Here is a 13,868-nt window from a genome sequence, read left to right as displayed (position 1 = left end):
CAACGAAGACCCGGCGCAGCCAAATAAATAAATATTTTTTAAAAAGGAAGAAAGAAAGGCTGGAATCCTAACCACTAGGACACAGGGGAACTCCTATGAAATGCATTTTTAAAGAGAATACATCTGCTGTGAGTTCCTGCTTGGGGAGGAAGCAATGCAAAAGGGTCCTTCTAACTAGCTGGGTGTCCCAGGCAGAAACCTGAGCAAAGGCCATGAGAGTGCAAAGCCTGCTGGGTGAAGATGGAGTTTGCCTCAGTGTGATGATGAAGGGGACAGGAGGGGCTGGAGAGGGGCTGAAGGCTCTGAAAGCAGGGCTGGGGGGCTTGGATTTCCTCCTGGGGTGACGGGCATGGGAAGGACTTAGGCGGCACCTGCCCCATGGGCCTGTTGACTCAGCACACTCACAGTGAGTAAGCCCTTCTTATTGTGCAACTCTTGTCCTTTTCTCTGCCCAGTCCCCACCCCCATTCCCACCCCTCTCACTCCACGTGGCCTGGAGTCACTCAGACTTGGGTTCAAATCTTAGCTCTTTCTCTAGAAAGCCTTCAGCAAGTCACCATAAGATGGGCAGATACCCACCCCCATGGGGGCTGACCCATAAGATGGGTGGATAGCTCTCCTCCCAGATAGAGGTTGCACTCATAAGTTGAGAGTGGCAGGACATCCTCAGTTCCTGTCCCCTGTGGCTGGGCTATCTGCCAGCCTCAGCAGGGCTGGGGGTCATCTCCCATACTGGGCCCGGTCAGTTGTGACTGTCTCCCACCTTGGTGCCCCATGCTTAGGCCCAGTGTTTAGCTGCCTCATGGGCGACGCTCAGGCTCCTCGGTTTCAGCACCTCACCCCCAACCCATTCCTCCCTGCAGCCTCATCACCGAGCCAAATACTTACAGGTCAGCCTGGCCTCTTTCTCCTCCTCCTCCTCCTCAGGGCCAGCCCGAGCCCTGAGCTGCCCACTCTCCCCTCCCTCCCGACTTGACTCTGCCCCCTCCTCTGGGTGCAGACCTGTCTCTGCTGGGATGTCTTTCTTCCAGTTCTGGGCTGAGCCCCTCTGAACCCTTCTCAGTGACGCCCTCCCTGGGGGAGGAAACTGTATCCCCAGCCTCTGGAACAAAGCCGGACATAGAGCTGGAGCTTTATATTTATTTGTTGAATAAATGAATGAATGAATAAGTAACCCCCCCTCCCCCAGCAGAGCCCTCACCGACCCCTCTGCATGCCCTCCCCAGATTCATCCCTCCCTCTGGCCCAGCCCTTAAGCCCACAGTGCTGGGGGTGTCTGTGTCTGGTTTTTTCTTCCCCAGACTGAGAGCTTCTCTAGGGCTGGGCATGGGGCCTTTCTGGGGCCCCCATTCTTGCCACAGGGACAGAGCCCACTGCAGAGTGGCTTTGCAGTATGACTGATTTTGGAGAAGACAGTTTGATCAAATTGAGCAAGACTGGCTGATTGGCAAAGTTGTGTAGGGTATGGGGTGGGGCTGGGGGGTGGGTTGGACATTTGGGGTTCACACAGGGTAGTGAGGAGGAAGGGGTTGCTTTCAGGGAGGGCTGAGAGTAAGAAGGGTTGTGGGTGTTTGGTAGCACACGTGACTCCTAGCCTGTGTCTGAGGTCCGAGGCTGCAAAAATCGCCTAAGGCTCAAGGTCTGGCGGGGCCTGAGTTTAGAGTTTGTGAGTGTTTCAGATTTTAAGTCCCCAGGAAGCTCTGTGCATGCCTCTGCATTTGTGCATCCTGGCTGTGTGTTCATGAGCCTTGCAGGACGTGCCTGGCTTCAGTTTCGGGGTGTCGGGGGTGGGGGAGTATCTGTGTTTGCGTCTTGGCTCTGTGTGTGTCTCCCGCTCTGGATGGGTGTTGGGGAGCAGGGGTGATGTTCAGGAGGCTGGGTGTGTCTGTCACGCTGTTTGGGCCCGCGTCTCACCGCAGAGCTGGCCTGAGTTTCCAAGAGGGTCTTCGGGTCCCAGGCTGTGTGGGTGGAGGGTGGGCAGGGACCCCGGGAGGCCAGGCCGGGGGCGGGGGAGCTCAGGGCTGGCCCCGGGGCGGAGCGAGCCGCCCAGGGCTGGGGGCGGGGCTGTCCGGCAGTCTCACTTCAGCGAAGTTGGCGGCGCGGAGGCTGGCCCCGGACGCGCCAGGAGCCCAGGGAAGGAGGGAGGAGGGAGGAGGGAGGAGGAAGGGTCGCGGCCGGCCGCCATGGGGCCGGGGCCCCGGGGCCGCCGCCGCCGTCGCCTGATGTCGCCGCCGCCACCCCTGCCGTCCGTGCGGACGCTGCCCTTATTGCTACTGCTAGCGGGGCCGGGGGCTGCAGGTGAGGGGCCGGGACCTGGCGGGCGGGATGGGGTGAGTGGGTGGGGGAAGGGTAAGAACGGAGTGCCAGGCCTCCCCGAGACTGGGGCTGGCGGGCCTGGGAACCAAGGACCAGAGAGCAGAGAGAGGGAGCGCAGGAGCCCGGGGACTGTGTGGCAGTCCCGGGGGTCAGGGACCCAGAATTGGGAGTGGGGGCGAGGCAGGACCCCAGAAGCCCGAGGAACTGGGGCCCAGGGGAGATCTGAGCTGGGAATGAAGGGACACAGGAGCCCAGGACTGGGAGCTCGAGGTGCGGGGATCAAGATTGGCGCGGGGGGTGGTGGTGCGGGGGCGTGGGTAACCAAGAATCTGGGGCTCTCTCACAATCTACGCCCGTCTGGAGTCCTGGGAAGGTCACGATTGGAACCCAAGTACCCCCACGTCGGGGACCCCTCACACAAAAGCCCCCCACCCTACTCCGAGCAGGGCTGGCCGGGCGGGGGGCGGGGAGGTGGCGCGAAGTTCTCGGAGCTCTAAACTCGGAGAAAACTTCCCAGGCCGGAGCGCGGCAAGACCCGGACCCGGACCCAGAGCTGGAGCTGGAGCCAGAGCTGCGCCCGCGCCCCTTCCCCCTCCCGCGGCCCCGCTCCCGCCCCTGGCTGCCAGGACCGGACGGCCCCGGGACCCCGTCCCCGCCTTGGGAAGGGAGGGGAGGGCAGGGGGCGCGAGCCCACGTGCTCCTCTCCGGCTCCGGCGCCCCCTCCCCGCAGCCCGAGCCCCTACCCAGCCTGCCGGGGGACCCCGCCCCTCCCCCTCCCCACTCTCCCCTCCCCCGCCCGGGACAATGGCCGCGCCGTCTAGACACCCCCTCCCCCCGGCCAGCCTCGCGCTTTCTTTGCCAGACAAAGCGGGACAGCGGCGGGGCCCGGGCCGGGGCTGCAGGGGTGCACCCCGTAAAGGGAGGCCTGGCCGGCAGGGAAGGGATGCGGGCCGAGTAGCCCTGGCCCTGGGTCTCTGGACCCTGACGTGGGGCTCAGCACTGGGAGGGGTGGGGGCTGCGGGAGGAAATGGGCCTCCCCAGCTCAGCCCCGGGGTCGATGGGGCAGGACCAGGCAGGATCAGCCGCCCCCGCGAGGCCAGCGCACACCCACATGGCCTGTCACACATTCACAGGACACACAGTCTTGGGTCGCACATGCAGAGATGCGGACGTGCGCGTGCGCACACACGCACAGAGTACACCTGCAGAGGAATACACCCAGCTCACACAAGGCACAGACATACACAGCTCACATGGGTTCACACTCGCATGCACATACAGTGACACATGTTCACACATACCCTGCACCACCAGCCCAAGACCTCACACACACTGCCTGCACACACTCAGATGCACATAGATGGAAGGACATGCCTACACCCAGCTCACACATGCAGACAGACGGGCACATCCAACCCATACACAGACACACCCAGGCACACAGAGGTCACACACAGACACACAGCTATATACCCAGATACATAGTTCACATACATGGACACACAAAAAGTTTCAGTCTATAATCCTCTACATCCATGCAGGTCACGCAAACACACATGTGGCTCACAGGGCCCACAGCTCAGCAGGGCCCACGGCTTGTGTCATGTGGCCCCCAGTGTGAGTTCGCAAACACCCACGGGCTCCTGTCTGGGTAATAGTGTCCTGTCTGCTTGTCCCTTGAGGAAGGAGACAGAAGCCCTGTTTGGTGCATTCCCATGTCCAGCTTAATTTGTTCTATCTCTCCCTTTTTATCTGTCTCTGTCCATCTCTATCTCCCTTTTTAATCTGTCTCTGTCCATCTCTATCTCCTTCTCTCTGCCTACTTGCTTCTAGTTTCCTCTTTTATGTCTGTCTCTGTTTTTCTAATTTTCCTCTTCCTCTCCCTTTCTCTCTCTCTCTCTCATACATGCACACACAGGCACACATGCACACAGCAGCCCCACACCTGCTGGCACACACAATTCTCCACTAGCTCACACCCCGCCACGCCCCTGACCCATCTGACAGGACAGTTCGACTGTGCCACACCCCAGAGGGACACAGCCCTCAGGGATGGCGACGCTGGACAGGGCAGCCCACATCTTGTGCCGGCTGCCCCTCCCTTCAATACAAACCCTATCCCTGCAACACTCAATGCTGGAGGCACATGGAGTACATGCCTTGGCATCTCTCTCCAGACCTAGCACACAGGCCTGCCCAGCTGGAGTAGATGCCCAACATCAGCGGAAGGAAGACCCATATGCCCCTAGGACTCCCCGCCACTGCCCCCTCCACAACCCCAGGATCTGGGCACACAGTCCCAGACCTCCCTTCAACACTCAGCAGCACCCTCACTTCCTGCCTTAGCACCCCCCCCCCGCATTCTGGCAGCTTCTGAGCGCCCACATCTGGCATAAGTCGGCCCCTCCTCCTGCCCACCCCTGCCTTGTGGTTCCCAGGGCTCTAGCTGGCAGGGACAGCTGCAGCCCTAACAGCTGGGGCCAGGGTGGGGGGCCGTGGGAACTGTGGATGGGGGGCTCCCAGCACTCGCAGAGACGCCCCCAGCCTGGCGCAGCTGTTGCCTGGGGGAGGAAAGGAGGGAGTCTCACTCTGGGCTGGGGTTCCTGGGTGCCTTCCTGACACCCCCACCTTCCTTCACCCCTACCCAGCGCCCTCTTGCCTGGATGGAAGCCCGTGTGCGAATGGAGGTCGCTGCACCCAGCTGCCCTCCCGGGAGGCTGCCTGCCTGTGAGTGCCTGGCTCTGAGCCATGAGTGGGCCCTGTCCGGGGAGGCGGTCTGTCTTCTCCCCCTGCCTCTGTGTTCATCACAGAGGCTTCTACCACTTCCTACATGTGTGTGGCTTGGGCAACCCCTTGTTTCCCCACTGAATGCAGCAGAGTTAGGAGCAGAGGCTCTGGAGTCTGCCTGGCCTGGGTTCAAATCCCATATCATGTTGCCGATGGCCTGAGACTTAAAACTCTTTAAGCCCCAGTGTCCCAGTCTTAAAAATGGGCCCATCTAGAAAAAAAAAAAAAAAAAAAATGGGCCCATCAACGCCAACTTCACAGAATTCTCTGCTGCCTGAGGTCTTGTGTAAATCCCCTGATGGACAGGTAGTTACTCAATCAACAAATTTTCAGGCACTAGTGACAGTGGCTTGGTAGTAGTGGGTACAGCATCTGCACATTCCCACATCTCAAGATTTAGTGGTGGGGACACAAGAGCCCTGATCTGCCACTTTCTTGCTGTGTGACCTTGAGTGAGTCACTTCCCCTCCCTCAACCTCACTGATCTGTGACACAGGGTGCTTCTCCTTGGCTTGTGACCAGAAGGGGCCCCCAAAATGCAATGTTGGATAATGCAAGGAAAGACAGAGGATTGCGGGAGCAGGGCAGGGCCGGGCCTGGGATATTGCTGAGCAGAGGCAGATGGAACTCAGTTTGAATTCTGGCCTCAAAGCAAGTGCTTTGAGCTCTCTGTGCCTTAGTTTTTGCATCTGGAAAATGGGGCAATAATAGTTCCCTCCTTTATGGGGCTGACTGTAAAGATTGAGACCCTTCCTATGGTGCAATCAGCATAGTGTTGGGCATTCAGTAAATGCTTAATAAATGGGATTATCATTATTAATAATGGTAGGGACACAGGAAATAGGTGCCATAAGGTGGAACCTCTCAAGGTTATGGGGAAATGCTTGGTTCCTTTCTATAATATTATCATTAGTAAAAGCAGCTCACCCACTAGCTGTTGATCGATTCATTAATGTATCCATTTATTCAGCAACATGTGTGCCAGGTCCAAGCTGGGTGGTCTGGGTTGACGTTAGAGCCCCTTTGAAGTTACACACGCACTTTGGAGCACCACTGTGGCTCACCTGGGTGGGGGTCTTAGCCTGGTTGAGCGGGTTCCTCGGGTTGGGACGGTGGGAGTCGGGGGTAAAGTGGGACCTTACCCAGAGCTACTCATCTGGGAGGCGGAGCCGCGTGGCCGGGCGCCTGCGTTTGGAGCTCCGCGCCTGGAATGCTGCCGACAGGTGAATGCGCCCGCGGCTGCCCCGCCCCTCGACAGGTGAATCACCGGCCCACGCGGCGGCCCGGAGCCCGGATCGCCCGGAGTGGAGAGAGCTCAGTCCCCAGACCTGGGCCGTGGGAAGCACTCCCCACGCCCCCCACCCCCAGTCTCCTTCAAGGTTCCAAATTCTCGTGTCCTTTCGGGGTCGCCCCAATCTGTCACCCCTCCATGGATCCCCCAACTCTCCCCTTCAAAGTAGGCTCTCAAACCCTTGTCTCTATCTCTTAGTGCTCGCCTCCCCAGCCAGTCCACCCCGCCAAGTCCGTGCTCCCCCCGCCACACACACACCCCTGCCCCCGCCCGTCTCCCGCAAAGCACAGGCGGTTGGGTGGGGCGCGGGCGAAGCTGGAACCAGCCAGACCGGTCGGCAGGGGCGCGGGGCGCAGAGCGTGGGAACCCGCCCGGGGCGCCGGGAGGGGGCCGCACGGCCACGCCCTGCCTGACGTGGGCGGGGGGCGGTGCGCAGTTCTCGGCGCCCAGAGCAGCACTTCCTCTCCTGGCGAGCAGTCTTGGCTGCCGTCCTTGGCCTGAGGGCCTTGGGAGAGGGCGCTTGGGAGCTGGGTTCTCCCCTTCTTACACCATCTGCACCCGGCCGTGCCCCGACTTGTTTCAGTGGGGGCTGGGGTGAGGGGATCTTGTGGGTGACGCTAAAGGCTGAGTCAGCTACTTAAGTTTAGCCCCGAGCGACCTGCACAAGCCAGAGGAGGAACCGGCGCGAGGGGTGGGTAGCGTCGGGGGACGGGCCTGGACCCTCTTGTCTCTCCAAGCCCCTCCCTTTGACCCCACCGTCTGGAAGTTTCTGGTCTTAAGACCAACCCCCATATTTACCCGCACATTCAAGGTTGCCTTGGTGGGTTTGGAGGGGGCTGCAGGCTGAAGGACTTTCCTCCAACAAGAGGGCGCCCGCGTTGGTGGCCACCTCCTCCTCGCAACGGAAGGAAGGGTAGTTATGTGCCCCCAGGAAAGGAGTTGAGGATTGGTGGGGTTCTCCTGCCTATCCATGTGAGAGTCCATATTCGTGAATGAGGCTATGGGTTGGTATCTGAGTATTTGCCAGGGCAACACATCGTGTTGGTGTGTCCTTCTGTGTATCTGTGTATAATTTGGGGTCTGTCTGTGTGTGCCTGGGAATCTGAGACTTTGCATTTCCCGTTTCCTCTACTCTTCCCCACGCAGCCCCATGACTCCCTCCCTCACTGTGAAAATGTATTTGCCTTTTCCCCACCCCCATCACTATCCTCCTTATCCTGTGTCTTAGTTTCCTGTGGCTACTGTAACAAGTTACCACAAACTGGTTGAAACCGACAGAAATTTATTCTCGCAGTTCTGGAGGCCAGAAGTCTGAAATCAAGGTATTGGCAGTCACAGCCTCTCCAACGGCTTTAGCGGAGAGTCCTTCCTTCCCTCTTCCAGCTTCTAGAACCTCCAGGTGTTCCTCCAGTCTCTTCACACGGCCTTCTCTTTCTCTCAGATCTCCCTTTGCCTTTCACTTGTAAGTAAGGACAGTTGTCACTCAATTTTGGGCCCACCTGGATCACCCAGGGTGACCTCATCTTGACGTCCATCATATAATTACATCACTAATTACATCTCTTTTTCCAAATAAGGTCACAGTCACAGGTACTGGGACATGGACATAACTTTTCTGGGGCCACCACTCAACCCACTACATCTTTCATGGCCCTCATGGCCCTCACCACCGCCCCACCCCGGCATGTTGTTTATTAATTCATTATTTGTATATCTTCTCTTTGCCGGACCTGGCTGTGAACATCAGGAAGGTAGGGACCACTTTAATTGTGTTTGCTGCTGTATTCCTCTTGCTAAGAACTTAGTAGGTGCTCAGGGAATATTTGTTGCATGGATGAATGAGTATGCGTGTGTGTTTGCTTGTGTGTTTCTTGTCTTTCTTGTGCATATCTCTGTGTTTGGGGCCGTCCTGTCCTCACTTTCCCCACCAGGTCATTTCTGCCCACAGGTGCCCACCAGGCTGGGTGGGTGAACGGTGTCAGCTGGAAGACCCCTGCCATTCCGGCCCCTGTGCTGGCCATGGTGTCTGCCAGAGCTCGGTGGTGGCAGGCACCGCCCGGTTCTCCTGCCGCTGCCCCCGTGGCTTCCGAGGTAAGGGAGGGTCTGGAAGGGAGCCCGGGGCAGGCAAGGGTGTGGTCAGCCCCAGGCTCACCCTTTCTGGTTCCGTCCAGGCCCAGACTGCTCCCTGCCAGACCCCTGCCTCAGCAGCCCCTGTGCCCATGGTGCCCGCTGCTCCGTGGGGTCCGATGGCCGCTACGTCTGCTCCTGCCCACCTGGCTACCAGGGCCGCAGCTGCCGAAGCGACGTGGATGAGTGCCGGATGGGCGGACCCTGCCGCCATGGTGGCACCTGTCTCAACACACCTGGCTCCTTCCGCTGCCAGTGCCCAGCTGGCTACACAGGGCCACTGTGTGAGAGCCCCTTGGTGGCCTGTGCCCCCTCGCCGTGCCGTAACGGGGGCACCTGTAGACAGAGTGGCGACCTCACCTATGACTGTGCCTGCCTTCCTGGTGAGGGAGCTGTACCTAAGGGAGGCAGCAGAGGTGGGGGGACAGCAGGCCAGCCTGGCAATGACCATCCTTGCTCCCTCCTCCCATGCTAGGGTTCGAGGGCCAGAACTGTGAAGTGAATGTGGACGACTGTCCAGGGCACCGATGTCTAAATGGGGGGACGTGTGTGGATGGTGTCAACACCTACAACTGCCAGTGCCCTCCTGAGTGGACAGGTGAGCAGTGGGACTAGAGGGAAGCCCTTGGGTTGGCATGCACCAGGTGACTAGACTGGTGCATCTGTGTGCCACAGGCCAATTCTGTACGGAGGACGTGGACGAGTGTCAGCTCCAGCCCAACGCTTGCCACAATGGGGGTACTTGCTTCAACACGCTGGGTGGCCACAGCTGTGTGTGTGTCAATGGCTGGACAGGCGAGAGCTGCAGTCAGAATATTGATGACTGTGCCACGGCCGTGTGCTTCCATGGGGCCACCTGCCATGACCGTGTGGCCTCCTTCTACTGTGCCTGCCCCATGGGCAAAACTGGTGAGTGGCTGTTTTCCCTGTAGGCAGCAGGGAGCCATTGATGGTTCTTGAGTAGAGGCAAGGATGGAGTCTGACTTGAGTATTAGAATGATTATGCTGGAAGCTAGATTTGGGGTGAAGGATAAGCCTGGGAGAGGCCTGGGAGGAGGCTGGCAAACAGTCCAGGGCAAAAACCATGGGAATTTAGAGCTAAACTGTGACTGAGAAAGAGAGGGGAAAAAGTCCAAAGGGAAGTGGCAAAGGTCAGAGGAGGTGTTTGGGAGGGGGACTTGGAAATGGAGGGAAGGATATGTCAGACAGAGGGTACTGCAGAAGCAAAGACTTGATGGTAGGACCCTTTTATAATCAGAAAAAGAATCAGTAGATTTAAAAACAATATGTGGGGCTTCCCTGGTGGCGCAGTGGTTGAGAGTCCGCCTGCCGATGCAGGGGACGCGGGTTCGTGCCCCGGTCCGGGAAGATCCCACATGCCGCGGAGCGGCTGGGCCCGTGAGCCATGGCCGCTGAGCCTGTGCGTCTGGAGCCTGTGCTCCGCAACGGGAGAGGCCACAACAGTGAGAGGCCTGCATACCGCAAACAAACAAACAAACAATATGTGGTTGCTTCCAACTTCAAATGGTTCAGAACAAAAGATAGATAAAGCTTACAATAGTTGAATCTAGGTGGTGGGTATATGAATAAACTTTTTGTATGTTTGAACTTTTCACAATAAATGATTGGGGAGAAATAGCTACTAAATACAATGCTGGTTAGTAAAAACAAAACACAAAACCATATTTGGGGGTGTGGGAGCTTTGGGCAGAGCTGGGGGGCATATCTGCCCTTGACCTCTACCTACTCCTTCCCAGGACTTCTGTGTCATCTGGATGACGCCTGCGTCAGCAACCCCTGTCACGAGGATGCTATCTGCGACACGAACCCGGTGAACGGCAGGGCCATCTGCACCTGTCCACCTGGCTTCACAGGCGGGGCGTGTGACCAGGATGTGGATGAGTGTTCCATTGGTGAGGGGGCGCTGTCTGAGAGTAGGGAAGGAGGGGAGAGGCAGTGGTCAGCTGGCCACACCTACACCCTCTGTGACTCCTCCTGCAGGTGCCAACCCTTGTGAGCACCTGGGCCGGTGCGTGAACACACAGGGCTCATTCCTGTGCCAGTGCGGCCGTGGCTACACTGGTCCGCGTTGCGAGACCGATGTCAACGAGTGCCTCTCTGGCCCCTGCCGCAACCAGGCCACGTGCCTTGACCGTATAGGCCAGTTTACCTGCATCTGCATGGCAGGTGTGTGGTGGGCGGGGCTGGTGCGGGGCCTGAGGTGGGGAGGTGGGGTGAGAAAAGCCTCAGGCTGGGGGGGGGGTGAGGGGGGGGTGAGGGGAGGGAGCTGGGACTGTGAGGCTGAAGCCTGGGATGAGGTGGAGGCGGAGCCAGAGCAGGATCTTGTGCAAGGTTGCAGGCATGGTCAAGTGGAGTCGGTGGAACCTCAGATGGGCTGGGAGTGGAGTCTGGACACTATGGGGTGGCAATGACATGAGGGCAGGACCACGGTCTGGAGTGATCAAGGTGGAGCCTGCAGACAGAAATGCACTGATGCCGGGGATGGGATTGAGGCTGGGCACAAGGCTGTGGTGGGCCCTGAGGCTGGGACCTAGGGACAAGACAGAGTCTGAGGACTGGAGAGGGCAAGGGCTGGTCTGAAGGCAAGGCCCATACGGAGTCTCATAAGGCTTGAACCAGTTGGGGCCACAGCTGAATGAAGGTCCAGCCTGAGTCTAAAAACTGAATCTAGGGTTGGGAGGCAGCAAGGCCAAGGCTCAGGGGAACTGTGTGTTAAGTGGGAAGGGGGTACGTCCCCCGTTGCTCTCCCTTCAGACCGGAAGCTAACCCCCATTGCCCTAATCCCCTTCCCTCTACCCCCAGGCTTCACAGGCACTTATTGTGAGGTGGACATGGACGAGTGTCAGAGCAGCCCGTGTGTCAACGGCGGAGTCTGCAAGGACAGAGTCAATGGCTTCAGCTGCACCTGCCCCTCGGGTGAGGACTCTGGGCCAGGGAACCTGAAAAAGACGAGTCTCTGAAGGGGCAAAGGCTCCAGGATGGGAGCTTATAAGACCATGTTAGTGGTTACCTATCATAACAGAAACCACCTTATGAAAAACATTGGAATTAATTTAAAACTAAGTAAATGGACTCCCCACCCAAACAAGGCAGCTCTGGTGAGGGGTGACTGCTCTGACCCTGTCTGGCCCTCTGTTCCTCCCACACCCCCCACTCCAGGCTTCAGCGGGGCTATGTGTCAGCTGGACGTGGATGAATGCGCCAGCACACCCTGCCGGAATGGAGCCAAGTGCGTGGACCAGCCGGATGGCTATGAGTGCCGCTGCGCAGAGGGTGAGGGAGGGCCAGTGACGAGTTGGCAAGAGTCTGGAGGCGGGGCTAGTGGGGGAAAGGGCCAATAATTACCTTGGGGAAAAGTTGGGGGCAGGGCTGCAGCAAGGCAGGACCTCAGCAGGGCCAATGAAAGAGCCAGGAGGCGGAGCCAATGATGGACACAAGCAGAGGTAAGGCTGGGGGTGAGGCCAAAGGGTCTAGCAGGATAGGTGTGCACTTAACTGGAGGGGTGGGGTCCGACCCCCTACATCCCCAGGCACCTCCCATGTGTCCCCATTTCCAGGGGAGGGCGAGGCAAATCAGGGCTGATAGTGTAAGGATTGGAAGCAGGGTCACGCTAGGGGTGGGATTTAACTGCGGTAGGGTCCTGGGCAGGGACGAGGCTTGGAGCTTGTAGCTGGATGGAATGGAGCTACATTCAGGGGCAGGGCCTGAACTGAGCCCGCCTCCTGTTGGCTCGATGGGCCGGGCCTGAGGTAGAGCTGAGCCAGAATTGGGCAGAAGCCACGGCTGTGGGCAGGACCTTGGCCAGTGGGCGGAGCCTGACCCTCTGTCCCCGCAGGCTTCGAGGGCACGGTGTGTGAGCACAACGTGGATGACTGCTCGCCAGACCCTTGCCACCATGGGCGCTGTGTGGATGGCATCGCCAGTTTCTCGTGCGCCTGTGCCCCGGGCTACACCGGCACGCGCTGTGAAAGCCAGGTGGACGAGTGCCGAAGCCAACCCTGCCGCCACGGTGGCAAATGCCTAGACCTGGTGGACAAATACCTCTGCCGCTGCCCTCCCGGCACCACAGGTGGGGCCGGGGGCTGGGCTGGGGCAGAAACAGTACATCTGGTAGGACACAGAGGGTTCGGGAATGGTGCTCCTGGTAGGGCACAGTGGTGGCAATCCCTGTCATGTTGCCCTTCCCCAGGTGTGAACTGCGAGGTGAACATTGATGATTGTGCTAGCAACCCCTGCACCTTTGGAATCTGCCGGGACAGCATCAACCGCTATGACTGTGTCTGCCAGCCTGGCTTCACAGGTGGGCAAGTGGCTGACGCGGAATGGAGGTCTTTATAGGGTGAGGGTGAAATCACCCATCTTTCTTGGCCAGGTTTTGCCCCTCTCTTTGCACACTCTGGTCCAACGAGGTTGTCCACGCTTTGCCCTGAGACAGTGCTTTCTCTCAATGGCGTGTTGTCCCCATATTAGCTCAAGATTATCCTGGAACATACAGGAAGGTGTTCAGACTCAGGGATTGAGGTGTTTTTGAGTGGGGCCAGGGTAACCCTTGGTGGAAATGAAAGTGATTTCATATAAGTTTGGGGACAAGGCAAGGATGATTTGGAGCAAGGTATCTCTGGGTTGAGGAGGTGGGTATCCTAATTTGCACAAGAGATGATGTGTTGTGAAGCAAATGAGATTGTCCTTGTTCAAGGGTGTGGCTCTGCTAAATGGGGCAAGGTTGTCCCTACCCGGTAGGCTCGGCTATCCTCGTTCTGGGACGAGGTTGTCTGCCTGCTCCCCAGGGCCTCTCTGCAACGTGGAGATCAACGAGTGTGCGTCCAGCCCATGCGGTGAGGGGGGCTCCTGCGTGGATGGTGAAAATGGCTTCCAATGCCTCTGCCCACCTGGCTCCCTGCCCCCGCTCTGTCTTCCCCCAAGCCATCCCTGCGCCCAAGAACCCTGCAGTCATGGCGTCTGCCACGACGCGCCTGGAGGGTGAGGCCTCTCCCCAACCCTTGATCCCCACTGCTTCCCTGCCCTCCTGCCAGCCCTGACTGCCTCGCCCTTCAGGTTCCGCTGCGTGTGTGAGCTTGGCTGGAGTGGCCCTCAGTGCAGTCAGAGCCTCGCTCGAGATGCCTGTGAATCCCATCCCTGCTGGGCAGGCGGCACCTGCACCAGTGATGGAACGGGCTTCCGCTGTACCTGTCCCCCTGGTGTCCAGGGTGCGTGTCCCCACTTTCCCTCCCCAGGGCTGCCTTTTTCCTTCTCATTTCCCTTCTGTTCCATTCTTCCTTCCTTCTCTGCATTAATACCCCCCCCCACTTTTTTTCCTCTCCCATCC

The 13,868-nt window shown here is 58.7% G+C and overlaps 1 protein-coding gene across 1 annotated transcript in view; it reads left to right on the top strand.

The window, feature by feature from the left end:
* The first annotated feature begins 269 nt into the window (after window positions 1-269).
* The window catches only part of NOTCH3 (notch receptor 3), a 35,763-nt gene continuing 22,164 nt past the window's right edge, over window positions 270-13,868 (top strand). Inside the window, exons 1-14 of the mRNA XM_082651107.1 lie at window positions 270-406; window positions 4,965-5,043; window positions 8,343-8,485; window positions 8,566-8,904; window positions 8,997-9,119; window positions 9,197-9,430; window positions 10,279-10,434; window positions 10,523-10,708; window positions 11,345-11,458; window positions 11,702-11,815; window positions 12,378-12,611; window positions 12,732-12,842; window positions 13,330-13,522; window positions 13,598-13,749. Coding sequence (XP_082507233.1) covers window positions 379-406; window positions 4,965-5,043; window positions 8,343-8,485; window positions 8,566-8,904; window positions 8,997-9,119; window positions 9,197-9,430; window positions 10,279-10,434; window positions 10,523-10,708; window positions 11,345-11,458; window positions 11,702-11,815; window positions 12,378-12,611; window positions 12,732-12,842; window positions 13,330-13,522; window positions 13,598-13,749 — 2,206 coding nt within the window. The 5' untranslated portion in view covers window positions 270-378. The remainder of the gene's footprint in view (window positions 407-4,964; window positions 5,044-8,342; window positions 8,486-8,565; window positions 8,905-8,996; window positions 9,120-9,196; window positions 9,431-10,278; window positions 10,435-10,522; window positions 10,709-11,344; window positions 11,459-11,701; window positions 11,816-12,377; window positions 12,612-12,731; window positions 12,843-13,329; window positions 13,523-13,597; window positions 13,750-13,868) is intronic.

The sequence above is a fragment of the Grampus griseus genome, assembly GCF_964374135.1.
Source record: "Grampus griseus genome assembly, chromosome: 3".
NCBI classification, from domain to species: Eukaryota; Metazoa; Chordata; class Mammalia; order Artiodactyla; family Delphinidae; genus Grampus; species Grampus griseus.
Note: the sequence above shows the minus strand (reverse complement) of the source record. Positions and strands in the feature narration are given on the sequence as shown.